Genomic DNA, 15,743 nt, shown 5'->3' with positions numbered 1-15,743 from the left:
CTGCCTGCAGCCACCCCGGGCACAGCACAGGGGCACAGAGGGGTTAAACTCAGCCTGGGCTGGGAGCACAGAGCAGAGCTCACTCAGGGCTCTCTAGAGCAGAAATCATCGCAGGTATGAAACAGTCATTCCCTGGCTGTGGGAAGAGGAGCTTCCGTTCCTGCAGGGATCTCCTGGAGCTGGCACATCCCGCAGCTTTGAGGACCTTTCAGGAGGACTCTCAGAGCTGCTCCAGGGCAGGGTTGTGGCCCTAGGGCAGGGCTGGCTTTCCTTGCTGCCCCAGCCCAGGCACAGCCCAAGGCAGCTCCTGTTGCCAGGCTCTGCTGCAGGGCTGAGCAGCCGGGGCTGCAGCCAGGGGTGCCCAGGGCTGTCCTGCAGAGCAGGGTCCTGCAGCCCAGGGCGCTGTGCTGGGGCAGGGACTCTGCTGCCTGCCAGGGACAGCTCTCAGCTGGCCCGGGGAGCTGCTCCCAGCGCTGGGGAAAAGCTGTGGGGGGAAGGAGCCACCCTGAGCAGGGCAGGGGCTGCGGCTGAGAGGGGCTGGATAGGGCAGGGCTGCTCCCATCTCCAGACCAGCCTGGGCACAGCTCTGGAGGACACTTCCCAAAGAAGGTAAGCCTGGGATTGCTGTAAAGGTCAGGAGCTTTCCTGAGAGTGTTTCAATTTCCTTCTTGGACAAAGATGGGAATGTTGGGGTGGTGACAAAAAGATTTTTGTGGTTTTTACATTTTTATATATTCATAGCTCTCTGAATTACTATTATATAGTTACAATTCTATAATCCTAACTTAACTCTATAAACTCTTAACTGTACTGAACCACTATTATATTCCTATATGGCTTTAATCCTGAATTAACTCTAGTATGTCTCCTTACCTTTTTCTTAATAACCTGACTGTCTAAATATATTGCTAAAATGCGGTATAGTCCTATTCTTTTATATAGTGCTGAAATAATATATAGTCTTCTAGGAACTGGACATATAGGAGCATTTTGGGTTTTGAGAATGAGCAGAATATGAGCAGTCATTATAAAAAGTGAAGGCAAAGAAGTCTTTGGACCTACTCCAATGGGTTGACGCAGGGGTGTGTAACTAGGGAAACTGAATCTCCTTTTGGAGGTTTGGAGGTTCCTGTTAAATATCCTAATTAATCAACCTTAATAAATTGTTGAAATCAGGAGCTGGGTGTACCCCATCCTGACTGGGACACCTGGAAGCTTCCAATAAATATCTCATTTTTACTTTACTGTTCTAACACTGCTGCAAGGGGGATTTTTCCTCTTTGGGTTATAGACAACAGAGGGATAAGAGAAGCAGAACAGGAATTGTAATCCCAGAATCACAGAACATTCTGAGTTGAAAGGGACACACAGGATCATCAAATGAATGTTTGAACATTTACAGAGACTGCAGAACTGTGACTTAAGCTGGTCAGTCTCTCTGCTGCTAGCCTCCCAAAGGCCCTCAGCCACTCCTCAGCCCTGGACAGCAGCAGCATCACCTCTGCAGGGTCCAGCAGGGCTCTCCTGAGCTGCCCTTGCCCAGCTGAACACAGAGCCTGCCCCAGCCAGGGCCCTGCACACAGGCAGGTTTCTATAGGGCCGGGGCCAGGGCACACAGGCTGGGATGGGCTCTGTGAGTGCTGGCAGGGACAAGGCTCCTCTCAGGAGGGAACATCCAGGCCCAGGGAGATGCTCAGGGAAGGAGAGGGGGCTGAAGAGAGCAGTGCTGGGGGCAGGAGGGCACTGTTGGTGTGTGGGAGGTACCGGGCATAGTTGGGCATGGGAACACTGTCCTGAGTGCCCGGCTGTCTCTGCCCTGCCCTCTCAGGCACAGCACCACAACATCTTCTCTTGGTTCTGCACTGCCCTGATATTGACCCTGTTATCTGCTGCTCTCAGGGAGGCTCTGCAATTTGCAGCAGCTGAGTCAGGCTCTGCCCTTGGCATACCTGCGAGGCAGGGTTGTGTCCATGGGAATGGGGTGTCCAAGTTTCCCTGGCACCTGTGGGGCTGTGGGCAAAGCAGTCCAAGGGAAAGGGGAATGAGCTGAGCCTCCTCCCTGAGATCCCACCATGGGCACAGCCGGGGATCTCCTTGCTGTGCCCTTCCAAGCTCTGAGCTGCCCTCCTGGTGCAAATCTGTGCCAGAGCCTCTGGGAGTTCCCTGAATGTCCCATGGGGAAGGGCAGAGCTGCCAGAGCTGAGGAAATGCTGTTGGGTTTGCCAAGGGAGCCGTGAGTATCCTTGGCACAAGGGGGTGCTGAGACCTTGCCCAGAGACCTTTAGAGAAGGTGAGACATTCAGGGATCCCTCTGCTCTGGGCAGGGTCTGGTTTATCGCAGGGTGACTCAGGAGTGTGATTGTTCTCTGATTGCAGCCAAAGGTGCAAAGCCAGGGCAGCTGGGAACAAACCCATCCAGCCCCTCACCTTCCTTTAGCCACAGGGAATCCTTTGCCTCTCCCATCTCTCAGTGGCAAACTCTGAGTGCAGCAGAAATACTGGGGATTTCTGACCTCAGAGAGCCAGGAATGATGTGTGGGTAGGAAAACAATTCCTAAAACTAACTCCTGCCCTCTATTTCCTTTAGAAATGGGAGTGCAGACGCTACCAAGCCTTTCTGCATTAGGAGTGGTTCCCCTGACAAATCCTGAATATCCAGCCTTGTACCTCCACCACATGGCCACAAACCCAGGGCAGTGGGGCAGGGATGGCTCCTCAAGAGCCTCCAGGCACAAGCCTGGCTGCTTCTGGCAAACTCAGCCTGCACAACTGGAGCTCAGGCAGGGACCCAGGTGAAGGTTTTCCCAGAGAAGGAACAAGTGTGAGTGAGTCCCAGCAAGACAGTCTGCAGGGAATGGCCCAGGTTTGGCTCCAAGCAGCCTCTCCTGACTTATCACTGTCCTTTATCCATGAACAGGTCCCCAAGTGCAGCCCCAGCAAATGTCCAACAGCAGCTCCATCAGGCACTTCTTCCTGCTGGCATTGGCAGACACGCGGCAGCTGCAGCTCCTGCACTTCTGCCTCTTGCTGGGCATCTCCCTGGCTGCCCTCCTGGCCAACGGCCTCATCATCAGCGCCATAGCCTGCGGCCACCACCTGCACATGCCCATGTTCTTCTTCCTGCTCAACCTGGCCCTTACTGACCTGGGCTCTATCTGCACCACTGTCCCCAAAGCCATGCACAATTCCCTCTGGGACACCAGGGACATCTCCTACACAGGATGTGCCACACAGCTCTTTTTCTTTCTGTTCTTCATCTCAGCAGAGTATTTCCTCCTGACCATCATGTGCTACGACCGCTACGCGTCCATCTGCAAACCCCTGCACTACGGGACCCTCCTGGGCAGCAGAGCTTGTGCCCACATGGCAGCAGCTGCCTGGGCCAGTGCCTTTCTCAATGCTCTCATGCACACAGCCAATACATTTTCCCTGCCCCTGTGCCATGGCAATGCTCTGGGACAGATCTTCTGTGAAATCCCACACATCCTCAAGCTGTCCTGCTCCAAATCCTACCTCAGGGAACAGGGCCTTCTTGCTGTTACTGTCTTTTTGGTATTTGGCTGTTTTGTGTTCATTGTTTTCTCCTATGTGCAGATCTTCAGGGCTGTGCTGAGGATCCCCTCTGAGCAGGGACGGCACAAATCCTTTTCCACCTGCCTCCCTCACCTGGCTGTGGTCTCCCTCTTTGTCAACGCTGGCATTTTTGCCTCCCTGAAGCCCCCCTCCATGTCCTCCCCATCCCTAGATGTGGCAGTGACAGTTCTGTACTCAATGGTGCCTCCAGCCCTGAATCCTCTCATCTACAGCCTGAGGAACCAGGAGCTCAAGGCTGCGGTCTGGAGACTGATGACTGGACAATGTAAGAAACATTAAACTGCTGGACAGTTTCTTAAAATAATTTGTAATAAAAATTGTCTTTGATACTTCTTGTTGGTTTCATTTTGGAGCTTCTTTTTCATTGTTTACCTTTTTTAATGTTGTCCCTAAATGAAAGTAATCAATTTTGCCATATCTCATTTTGTTTCTCCACATGTCCACTGTTATGAACAAAAATTCGGTTAATATTTTTTTTGTGAGAAAAAGTTACAAAAAGGCAGCCAGATCACTGTAGCTGCCGAAGTTCTTCGTGTTTTGTTATTGTAATCACGGGTCGTTGTCGTTAATGGTTGTTTTTGTATTAGTAAAAGCCCTGGCTGGGGCGAGTTAATGGCCCTTCTCCTGGGTGGGGACCTTCCCGAGGCTAAGTTGTACCTTTCCCAGAATAGTGAAGACACCTGAGAGGGTGGAGGGGGGGTTATGCAAAGTGACTCCCAAGACCAGAATGCTTTGTGGGACCCCCGACTCCAAACCCACGGAGAAACCCCAAAAACAACGAGCCACCTAAGAGTTGAGAGACTGGAGTGATGTCTGGACGTGAGGAGCTGAATGCTGAGCCTGCAGAGACGCGGAACACCTTCGGACCCTCTCGCCCTGACCATGAGAGACGACCCCGGCGGTGAGACCAGGCTGACTGAGTGGGAGGGGCACCATCTGACTGGGATCAGCAGGCCCTAAAGGCTCCCACGAGGATCTGATCCCCAGCTCTGCCCCTTGTGGACAGAGCTGTGCATATCCTCCTCCTCTGAGTCGCCTTGGGGGAGACGATGGATGCTGCAGACCCGTCGAGCCGCCCAATCCTGAGCTGATCACTTTTAATAAAGGCATTAAAAAGGAGAAGAATTCTCCTGGCCCTGTTTATTTCCGGGAACACTGGGAACGCTGTGTGAGACACTGGGACATACTGGGAGTGACACTGGGGAGGACTGGGACAACCTGGGTAACAGTGGGGACATTGCGGAGAAGACTGGGGACACTGGGGCATCCTGTGGATGACAATGGGGGGGAACTGGAAGGGACTGGGAATAAATTCAGGTGTATTGGAAGGGACTGAGCTCTACTGGGAGGGACTGAAGGGGCACCAGGGTTGAACTGGGTTCTACTTGGGATGAACTGGGCTGTACTGGGGTTATACTGGTCTGTATTGTGAATGAACGGGGCGGGACTGTAGAAGTTTGAATAGGCTGTTCCTGCCTCCACCGCATCCCATTTTCCGAGACTCCTGCCCATCACCGCCCGCAGTCAATCAGCACCGGAGATCAGGGATACGGGGGCGGTGCCTAGAATGGGAAACTTTTTTGCTTACAACTCCCGTCATGCCCTGCAGCTCGACTGAGCCCTATTGGAGTCGGGACTATAACGCCCGTAATGCCCCGCGCTCCACAGAACCCCGGGATCCGCCACCCCCCTTGTCCCATAAGTGTCCCCCAGACCCTCCAGTATCCCTCAGTGCCCCCTTAGCACGCATTCGGGACCCCCCAAAAGCGTCCCCGGATACCCTGAGTGCTCCCAACCCCACAGATGCCTGGTACAGCCACTTCTGGAAATTCATCTCCTCTCATCCCCGCGGTCCCAGAGCCCCTCAGAACACAGTCCCGCACCTAAAACTCCTGCCGTGACCCGTGCCCTAAAGAGCCTGGTTAGAGCTCCCAGACCTCCTCCCAAGGGCTCCCGAACCATTTACGTTCCCCCTGAGGGCTTTAAGTCACGGCTCGGACGCAAAAGTATCTCCCAAGTGCCTCCCCTAACCTCCAAACATCGCGTTCAAACCACTTCCGGGACTACAGCTCCCATCATGCTGCGCGGCGAACGTCCAGCGCTATTCCAGCCGGGACTTCATCTCCCGTCATGCCCTGCGCCCCACTGAGAGCCATTGCAGCTGCATCTCGAACTCCACGGCCCCATTAAATCATATGATCCCTGCGCCTACAACTCCCATCACCCCCTGCGCCCTGTTCGAGACCCCCCCCAAGGGCCCGCCCGGACCCCGAAGGGCCCCAAATTCTCCTCCCTGACCTCCAGGGGCCCCCTGCACCACCCAAGTGCTGCCCTGGACCCCGAACTATCTCTCGGAATCCCTGAGTGCCCCTCTGAGTGCCCACCAGGCTCCCCCAAGTGTCCTCCAGACCCTCAAGTTCTCTCTGAATTCCCTCCCCAGACACAAAACTGCCACAAACGTGCCCCAGAAAGTTCTCCATGGACCCCGAAGTGGCCCCTTTTACCCTTTCTGTGAAAATGAAAAAAAGATGACAAAAGGATTGAAAACAGGACTAATTACCATAAAGATAGAGAAATCAATAGCACAGTGGTTAATGAATTGATGAAGGGAATTGTGTTACTTAGAACCAATGACCAATACATTTTTTCCTTGCTAAAAAAGTATGGATTTTTTAATATAAAAATTAAAATTTGGTAATATAAATATAGAATAATACTATTATAAAAAAGAAAAATTGTTATAATTTATTAATTCATTACATTTAATTTTATGGGAAAATGCATACATTTTTTATGCTTTGGGATGTCATTCTGTAGGACATGGTCCAAAGATCCCTCATCTGCCTCACGACCACAGTCAAGGACGGAGATTGAAGCCCTCCCCAGGGACTGAGATGAGACCCTTCAAATTCTAACCCATGGTGCTGGCGTGACAGGAGCGGGATGTCTGCCATGGGAATCGGGATGTTTCCCATAGGAACCAGTCGTGAAACAACGGGCCCAACTCACTGCTGGCACCGGTTTGTGCTGTTCAGAACTGGACTGTCTGTGCCTGTTCACAATGGATTTACTCTCCACTGTTCCCTCCATGTGCCGTCCTGCTCCCCTCCCGGCGGTAGATTATAAAAGAGCCCTGAGTTAACCAAAGACTTTGAGACTCTCCCCGACGTGACCAGACAGATCTATTGACCAGACCACGAAGATTTCATCTCTCTGTTGGTAGCTATTCCCTCCCTCCTTTTCTCTGTCTCTCTGTCCTTTATCTCCTTTCTAATCCTTCTGTGCATGTGCTGCGGGCACTCAATAAAAGTGCATTTCTTTTGGTTAATACTGAAAGTCCCCTGCTGTGTCTATTTGCACTCTGAGATCAGTGAAACGAACCATCGTGACCCCCCTTGTACCAGGGGATGGTGACACAGCCTGATGGGGTTGCTGCCCACAGCATGTGAACATGATCTTGGTGGCGACTGCGCTGGTTCATCTGCTCTTGCTTTCTGGTCTCCCTATCCCAGAATTGCCTGTGCCACCTGCTTTTCTTATATTGTGGTTCTCTGCAGTTCCTTCAATAGTCAGCCCTTCTTAAGTTCATTCTTGTAATAGGGGATCATCACCTCCCCATCATAGCAAGTGCATTCGAATGCACTTGAATGCATTTTGCCTGCATTCCAAATATGGTCCCTGTTTTTGACTTAACGTTGGATGTCTGTTTGAATTTTCTACCTCTATCGAGGCAGGGATTGAAGGTACTTGTGATGATATTTAGTGTTCAGTTTCAGGTAGTTTTTGTTTCTTATCAGTGACACAGCCTCACAACCATGAGTTCTGCAGCCTTTCATCCAAGGCACTAAATGGCTCACTGTCTCTTGTTACAAGACCTGGGTGGTTCCAAGGAGACCATGGTGATACTGGGGATCCAAGGAGACCGTGGTGACACCATGGAAATTCATGGAACCATGGGCATTGTGACACAGCAGGGCTTCAGGGGGCCAAGGAGTCAATTAGGACTCTACCAAACCTCATGGAAGCAAGGGCCCATTGTGACACTGGAGAACTTCAGGGAACCAAGAGTCTCTTGTGACACAGGGGGTACTCATGAAACCATGGAGACCATTTAGAAACTTCAAGGCCTGATGGAACCAAAGGTCATTCTGGCACTTCTGAGCCTTGGAAGCAAAGAGACCACAGTGACACAGTGGGGCTCTGTGGAACCAAGGGGCCGTGGTGACATTGTGGAGTGTCATTGAACCAACTGTCCATGGTGGCACTGCAGGGCCTGATGGAATCATGGGCACCATTGTGACACTACAGGGTGTCATGGAAGCAAGGGGCCATTGTCACACTCTGGGGCCTCTTGGGATCCAAGGGCACTTGGGATACCATGGAAATTATGGCAACTGTGACACCATGAAACCAAGGAGACCATTGTGACACTACAGGACCCCATGGAACTAAGGATTCATGGAACAGTGCAGGATACATGGAACCGAGGGGCCGTTGTGAAGCTGTAGAACCAAAAGAGCCCATTCTGACACCGTGGGCCCCCATGTATCCAAAGGTCCATTTTGACATTGCAGGGCCTCATGGAATCCTGGAGACCACTGTGAAACTTTGGGGCCTTGTTGAATTAAGTGGCCCTGCAGGGCCTGATGGAACCAATGAGACCCCATAGAACCAAGGGTCCACTGTGACCCTGTGGTACCAAGGTGTCGTGGGTTGACCCAGGCCAAATGCCAGGCATCCATGTGGGCTGCTCACTCATTCCCCTCTGCAGCTGGACAAAGAAAATTTAATAAAGGGTTTGTGGGTTGAGATGAGGACTGGGTGAGATCACTCATCAAATACTGTCCTGGGAAAAACAGGCTTAGCTTAGAGATGTGGAATTCATTTATTACTAAGTCATAGTAGGAAAAGGGGAAATAAAATAAGCCCCTCACCTCCCTCCTTCCAGCTCTGCCTCCTACCCCAGCAGTGCAGGGAGTCAGGGAATGGGGGTTATGGTCAGTTCATCACCCATGGCTTCTGCCCCTGCTCAGGGAGAGGAGTGGTTCCCCTGCTGCACCGTGGGTCCCTCCCAAGGGAGACAGTTCTGCAGGAGCTTCTCCCATGTGAGTCCATTTCAGGGGCAACAGCCCTCTGCAAACTGCTGCAGTGTGAGTCCATGCCAGGGACAACAGTCCTTCCCAAACTGCTGCAGCATGGGTCACTCTTCCAGGGCGTGCATTCCTCCAGGGACAGGCTGCTCCAGCCTGGGAGCAGAGCCCCTCTCTCCATGGCTCTCCTACAGCGTGCCTGGGTCTCCAGTGCCTGGAGCACCTCCTGCCCCTCCTTCTGCACCGACCTTCATGTGTGCAGAGTTGTTCTTCTCACATGCTCTCCCTCTGCTCTCCTCTGACTGCAGTTAAAACTGTGCTACAATCTCTATTTTGATTTCTTTTTCAATCTGTTATCGCAGAGGCATTGCTACCATTTGTAACTGGCCCAGCCTTTGCCAGCAGCAGGTCCATCTTTGAAGCCACCAGGAATTGGCTGTGCCAGACACGGTGGAAGCTTCCAGCAGCTTCTCACAGGAACCATCCCTGTGCCCCCCTGTGAAATACAAAGCTGTGTTTCATGTCAGGTACATACAGGCAACATGGTATTTGTGATTGTAATATGGGTGGAAACCGACCATGGGACAGTTATAAAGACAAATTCTAATAATTACTGAGGAAAGTAAAGCATGGAAGAAGGCCTTTGAACCTATCCTTTGTTCGTAATTAACCTTTATATGTCTTAAGTTGATTTAGGAGCATTTGAATCAAAGCTTTAAGAATGTTGCTTTTTGACAGGAACTTTCTGCTTGTAGTTAAGCCTTAAAGAGTTTTGCAATAATAACCTTTTGAAGTATAATTTTAGAAGATTGCTTGTAGTAAGGAACTTTGAAACTATAGCTTTAGAATATATAAAAAGAAACTTGCTTATCTCACTCCTTAACAAAACTGTGAAAAGCAGCTTGAGAAAGGAAGATGAACATCAACTCAAGGATTAATAGTTTTGACCAAGGGAAGCTGGACATCACTGTTATGAGGTTTATAGTCCTTGCAATTAAAAGGTGGACCCACATCTGGAATCTGGACCACACTATCTGGGAGATTTCTTCCTTCTTTCAGAAAGCAAACCACCACCATCTGTGGATATTCCTTTCTGGGATACATCCTGAGAAAAAATACATCACAATAGGTATAGAATTGTCACATAAAATTTGGGAACCGAAACTGCTGAGAAAGCTGATGAGTACCCCTATAAATACCTGTAAGCCTCAACTATCGATGTGCAGTTGGAGGGAAAACTTCCCCCACTGTACCCAGCGCTGTATTGCTATTACTTTACCATAGTAATTAATGACTTGATTGCTGCTTGAATATTGGCCTAGTCAAGCTTCTCATTTATAACACCCTTGTGGTGGGAGCTGGGAGAGAAGAAGGGGACGCTGGCCTGTCCCTCAGGGGAGGCGCGGCTCATTTGCTGACAGCCGGTGCCTCCCAGCTGAAAACTTTCAAACTCAGTGTTTTTCTGGGACACAACATTTTTCACAGGCTGATTTGCGTTTGGTCAGGTGGTTCTCGCTGGGATTTGGGGTGCCTGACTCCCCTCATGGGCACCAGCGGCATGGGGGATGTGGCTCCCAGAGGCGCTGCCTCTGGCCACAAGCCCGGAGGGGATGGGGGTGATGTTGAGGAGCAGAAAACAGGAACACGGGAATTTGAATCGTGGGGTTCAGTTGGGGGGGTGGACAGCGAGCATCGCTCACTTTTTCTGGGGAAAGAACACCCCCAGATCCGGGATGGAGATCCTTGGGAAAGCTTCTCTATCCCAGCTGCCAGTGTGCACTGGTGGTTCTGGGGGGAAGGAGCAAAGCGTTTGGTCACTCCTGCTGCCAAGGCACTGGCAGCATGATGGGGGTGGGCTGTGAGAACAAACACCCTGCCCTGCAGGCCAAGTCTGGGCTGTTTGGCCTGCCCACTGTTGGATTTGGGGGCTTTGATCCCCCTACTCAGGCCTGGGGCTCTGTTCTGTGGGCCTGGTCTGGGGTCCTTGGTCCGCCCACTTGGACTGGGGCCAGGGACTCGGTCCCACCCAGTGGTGCAGGTCCAAAAAACTCTCTGCTGCTGCTGCTTCTGCTACTGCTGCTGCTGCTGATCATTCTGGAGAAAAAAAAAAAAAAAAGGTGGACAGAGCTACCAGCTCAAAGTAATGGAAAGCCACGAGTCAGACTCAGCCCAAGTGATTCAATTAAGGACAGTGGCCAGAGCATTCCAGAAATTTTCTCCATATTGTTTGATAACTATCAATGGATTTTTTTAAAATAGTTATTAGTGATTTTTCTTTAGCAGTTCTTTGTTTCAGGATTCTGCAAGACTGTTTCAGGACCAAAAGGGACCTTCAGGGATTTCAAAGATCAACACCTTCAGTGACTGGGATTGTACTGGGATACTATGGGGATCATACTGGGAGCAGCTGAGCCCATGCCGGGGCAGACTGCGATCACACTGAGGGAGACTGGATCATACTGGGATCATACTGGGATGGAGTTGGAGCCTGCAGGGGGCAATTGAGACCATATTGGGGACAGATGGGATATACTGGGAGTGACTGGGATCATTCTGAGGGTGACCAGGAGCAGCTCTGAGCAACTGGGATCATGCAAGGAGCAACTGGGAGGAACTGGGAGTGACTGGGTGCGTGCTGGGGTGATTGGAAGCCACTGGGTTTATACTGGGATGAACTGGGGTCATGCTGGAGGTGACTGAGATCATACTGGCAGTGAGTGCCACTACACTGAGGCTGACTGGGAGTGGTTGTGAGCAAATGGGATCATGCTGGAAGGAACTGGGAGTTACTGGGAATGTGCTGGAAGGAACTGGGGTACACTGGGAGAGACTGGGAGTGACAGGAACAAAAGTGAGGGTGAAAGGGAGCAACTGGAACCATGTGGGACACAACTGTTTCACACTGGCAGGGACTGGGAGCACACTGGGATCATCTCTGGATCATACTGGGAGGGACTGGACTAACACTGGGAGTGTCTGAGAGTGACTGGGAACACACCCTGCAAATCATTCCCCATACTGGGGGGGTCTGGGAGCAACTGGGAGCAAGTGGCATCATACTGGGAGTGACTGGGTTGATCTAGCTGGAGGCAAGTGGGACCCTACTGGGAGTGATTGGAAGTTACTGGGATTATACTGGGACCATACTGGGAGTGCTGGCATGTGACAAGGATCATACTGGAGCTTCCTAGGCTCCTATTGGTATTGAAAGGGAGCAACTGGGATCACACTTTGGGCTACTGGGAGCAACTGAGAGAAACTGGGATCATGCTGCAAGCAAACTGGAGGAACTGGCAATGACTGGATGCATGATGGCGGCAACTGGGATATGCTGGGCATGACTGAGATGATACTGGGATAACAAGCACCTTACTGGGATCACTGTGAGTCTGGGAAGAACCATGGACATGCTGAGGGAAACTGGGATGTACTGGGAGTGTTTGTAATCATACTGGGAATGACTGGGAACAAGAGGGACCATGCTGGGGAGAACTGGGACCATGGTAAGGGCAACTGGGAGTGAGTTGGAGTGACTGGGTCTACACTGAGGGCAACTGGGCATGACTGGGATCATGCTGGCAGGGACTGGGATCACATGGGGAGTGACTGGGACTATAGAAGGGACAACAGGGTTCAACTGGGATCACACTGGGAGGAACAGGGAGCAACTGGAACCATGCTGGGGGCAACTGGGATCATACTGGGTCGTACTTGGACTGCACTGAGGGTGACTGGGAGTGGCTGTGAGCAGCTGGGATCAGGCTGGAAGCAACTGAGGACAACTGGGACTAACTGGGAACATGCTGGGAGTAATTGGAATATGCTGGGAGTGATTGAAACCACAGTGGGGGTAAATGGGAGCAACTGGAATCCCACTGGATGATAATGGGAGCAGCTGTGCCCATGCTGGGGTCATACTGGAACTGGCTGGCATCATACTGGGATTGACAGGAATTGTACTGGGAGTATCTAAAAGTGACTGGGATCCTACTGGAACCAGACTGGGAGTGACTGGAAAGGTGCTGGCTATGACTGGAACCATGCTGGAGGTGACTGGGAGCAACAGGGCCCACACTGGAGTGACAGGGAGTCACTCTGAGCATGACTGGAATCATACTGGGAGGATCTACGAGTGACTGGGATCATATCGGGGTGGTTGTAACCATACTGGGAGTAACTGGGTGCAACTGGGATCATCCTGGGAGCCACTGGGATTACAGCAGATGAGAATGGATCCTGACTGGGGGTTACTGGGAGCTACTGGGCCCCTTGCTGGCAGGAAAATGTGGACACATTGGGAGCAACTGGGATCAACTGGAGGATACTGCAACCATGCTAAGGGGACTAAGGACACAACTGGGGTAACTGGGATCACACTTTGGGCAACTGCCAGAAACTGGGATCATGCTAGAGGCAAGTGGGAGTAAGTGGGAAAGACTGGGATAATTTTCAGGAAACCAGAACCTCACTGGGGCAACTGGGATATGCTGGGAGTGTCTGTGACCGTACTGGGGGCACTGGAACCACACTGCAAACAGCTGGGACCATGCTGGGGAGGGGCAACTGGGAGTGAGTGGGACCATGCTGAGAGGGACTGGGACTATTCTAGAGAAAACTGGGATCATACTGGGAGGAACTGGGAACAACTGGAACTATTCTGGCAGCAGCTGGGGTCATACTGGGATCACAGTGGGAGCAGCTGGGTCCATGCTGGCTGAGACTGGGATCACACTGTGGGTGACTGGAATCATATTGGGATTGACTGGGAGGGGCTGTGGGCAACTGGAATCATGCTGAAAGCAACTGGGAGGAAGTGGGAGTGACTGGGAGCATGCTGGGGGTGACTGGGATATACTGGGAGAGACTGGGAGTCATGAGGATCATACTGGACACTACTGGGGTCCTGCTGGCATTGACAGGGAGCAACTGGGAACACACTGGGGGCCACTGGCATCATACTGGGAGTGACTGGGATCCGACTGGGACTATAGTGGGTGTCAATAGACCCTGACTGGGGTTACTGGGAGCTACCAGGCCCATGTTGGGAGCTGCCTGTGCACACACTGGGAGGAACTGGGAACAACTGGGAATGACAGGATGCATGCTGGTGACAACTGGGATTTCCTGGCAGTGACTGGGATAAAACTGGGGGCAGCTGAACCATGCTGAGGTAACTGGGAGTGCCTGGCAATGAGTACGAGTATGTTCAGGGCAGCTGGGATAGGCTGGGAATGCCTGAGACCATGCAGGTGGTGACTGGAACCACACTAGGAGCCGCTGGGAATGTGCTGGGGGAACTGGGACCATGCTGGGGGCAAGTGTGAGTGACTGGGGTCCTGCTGGGAGAGACTGGCATCATACTGGGAGGTACTGGGACTATAATATGGGCAACTGGTAGAACTGGGAACACACTGGATGAAAGTGGGAGCAACTGGGAGCAACTGGGACCATGTTGGGGACAAATTGCATAATGGGGAATGACTGTGAGTGCCTGGGCTCATACTGGAAGAGGAGGGGTCCTGCCAGGAGTGAGGGGAAGTGACCAGGATCATCCTGGGAGTGACAAGGAAACTGGAAGGACACAGGGGCAGCAACTGGGCTCATGCTGGGAGCAGAGCTCCTGGACAGGATAGATGCAGGGGCCAAACCCAACAAGGTGAGGTTCAACAAGTCCAAGTGCCAGGTCCTGCAATTTGGCCACAACAACCCCTGCAGCACTACAGGCTGGGGACAGAGTGGCTGGACATGAGCCAGGCAGAAAGGGACCTGCAGGGACTGATGGACAGCAGGCTGGACATGAGCCAGCAGTGTGCCCAGGTGGCCAAGAAGGCCAATGGCTCCTGGCCTGGATCAGGAATAGTGTGGCCAGCAGGAGCAGGGCAGTGATTCTTCCTCTGTGCTCAGCACTGCTTGGGCAGCACCTCCAGTGCTGTGTCCAGTTCTGGGCCCCCCAATTTAGGAAGGCCATGGAGGGGCTGGAGCATGTCCAGAAAAGGGCAACAAGGCGGGTGAGGGGTCTGGAACACAAGTCCTGTGAGGAGTTGCTGAGGGAGCAGCTGGGGTTGTTTATCCTGGAGAAGAGGAGGCTCAGGGAGACAAGGCAGTGTCAGGGCACAGGTTGGACTTGATGATCTCCAAGGTCTTTTCCAACCCTGCTGATTCTGTGATTTTCTGAAACCACCCTTGGAGCAGTTGCAGGAGGAGCCCTGGGCCTCCTCTTCAGGAGCTCCAGCAGCCCAGGTCCCTCAGCTTCTCCTGCCAGCCTCAAAGCCCATCCTGTCAGTCCTGCAGAGCCTCTGCAGCTCCTCCTCACTGCCCAGAACAGAGAGCCCCAGAGCCAGACACAGCAGCCCAGATGTGCCCCCCTGGCCTGGGGTGCCTCTGGCAAGGGAGCAGCAGGAGGCACTGCAGGAGCCTGCAGACAATTCCTGCAGCACTTGTAGGATGATCCTGCTGCCCAAGGGATGTTCCCATGGTGCCCGGTCAGGAACTGTAATGGGGAGTGGGGCCAGAGAGGAAAGGGCAAACGGGGATGGGCTGTTTACAGGGCAGGGAACAGGGGTGGGCAAGAGGAAGAAATTTATACCAGAGAAAGAGGAAAGAAAGCAAAGGTGAAGCACAGGAAATGCTGAGGGCAGTTTGGGGGTGGCTGCCACGCAGCCCTGGCTCTGAGCAACAGCATCTGCAGTGGGACAGGAAACTCCCAGCTGATGGGAACAAACTTTCTGGCTGACTGCACAGGCCAGGACAAAGCTGAGTGATTTCCCTGGTGTCCCCCAGCCCTTGCTGGCCCCAGGGGCTGATGGCATTTGTGCTCCCTCAGTTCATGTCCCCACAGCAACAGCATGGGGGTGCTCCCCCTGCTGTGTGCAATGCAATCAGGGGCTGCTGAGTCAGTGCTGCCGTGTCTGTGCCTGCAAGGATGGGGCACCTGTGTGAGCTGGGGGAGAGGCCAGGGCTGCAGAGGGGGGATGTTGTTGGCAGATCCATGAGGACGCTCTGGGACGCTGCCCTGGGCTGTGCAGTGCACTGGGGATGGACCAGCCCCTGCTCTGCTGC

The 15,743-nt window shown here is 52.6% G+C and overlaps 1 protein-coding gene across 1 annotated transcript; it reads left to right on the top strand.

The window, feature by feature from the left end:
- Positions 1 to 565: 565 nt before the first annotated feature.
- LOC128946198 (olfactory receptor 14J1-like) lies at positions 566 to 3,849 on the top strand (the record flags this gene model as incomplete). Its single annotated transcript, XM_054290082.1, has 2 exons — positions 566 to 609; positions 2,918 to 3,849. A coding segment is annotated over exon 2 (909 nt), but the record flags the coding sequence as incomplete, so codon positions are not given.
- Positions 3,850 to 15,743: the final 11,894 nt, after the last annotated feature.

This window comes from Melozone crissalis, unplaced genomic scaffold, assembly GCF_028551555.1.
Source record: "Melozone crissalis strain CALT ecotype California unplaced genomic scaffold, PUWL_Pcris_2 ptg000077l_1, whole genome shotgun sequence".
Taxonomy (NCBI): domain Eukaryota; kingdom Metazoa; phylum Chordata; class Aves; order Passeriformes; family Passerellidae; genus Melozone; species Melozone crissalis.
Note: the sequence above shows the minus strand (reverse complement) of the source record. Positions and strands in the feature narration are given on the sequence as shown.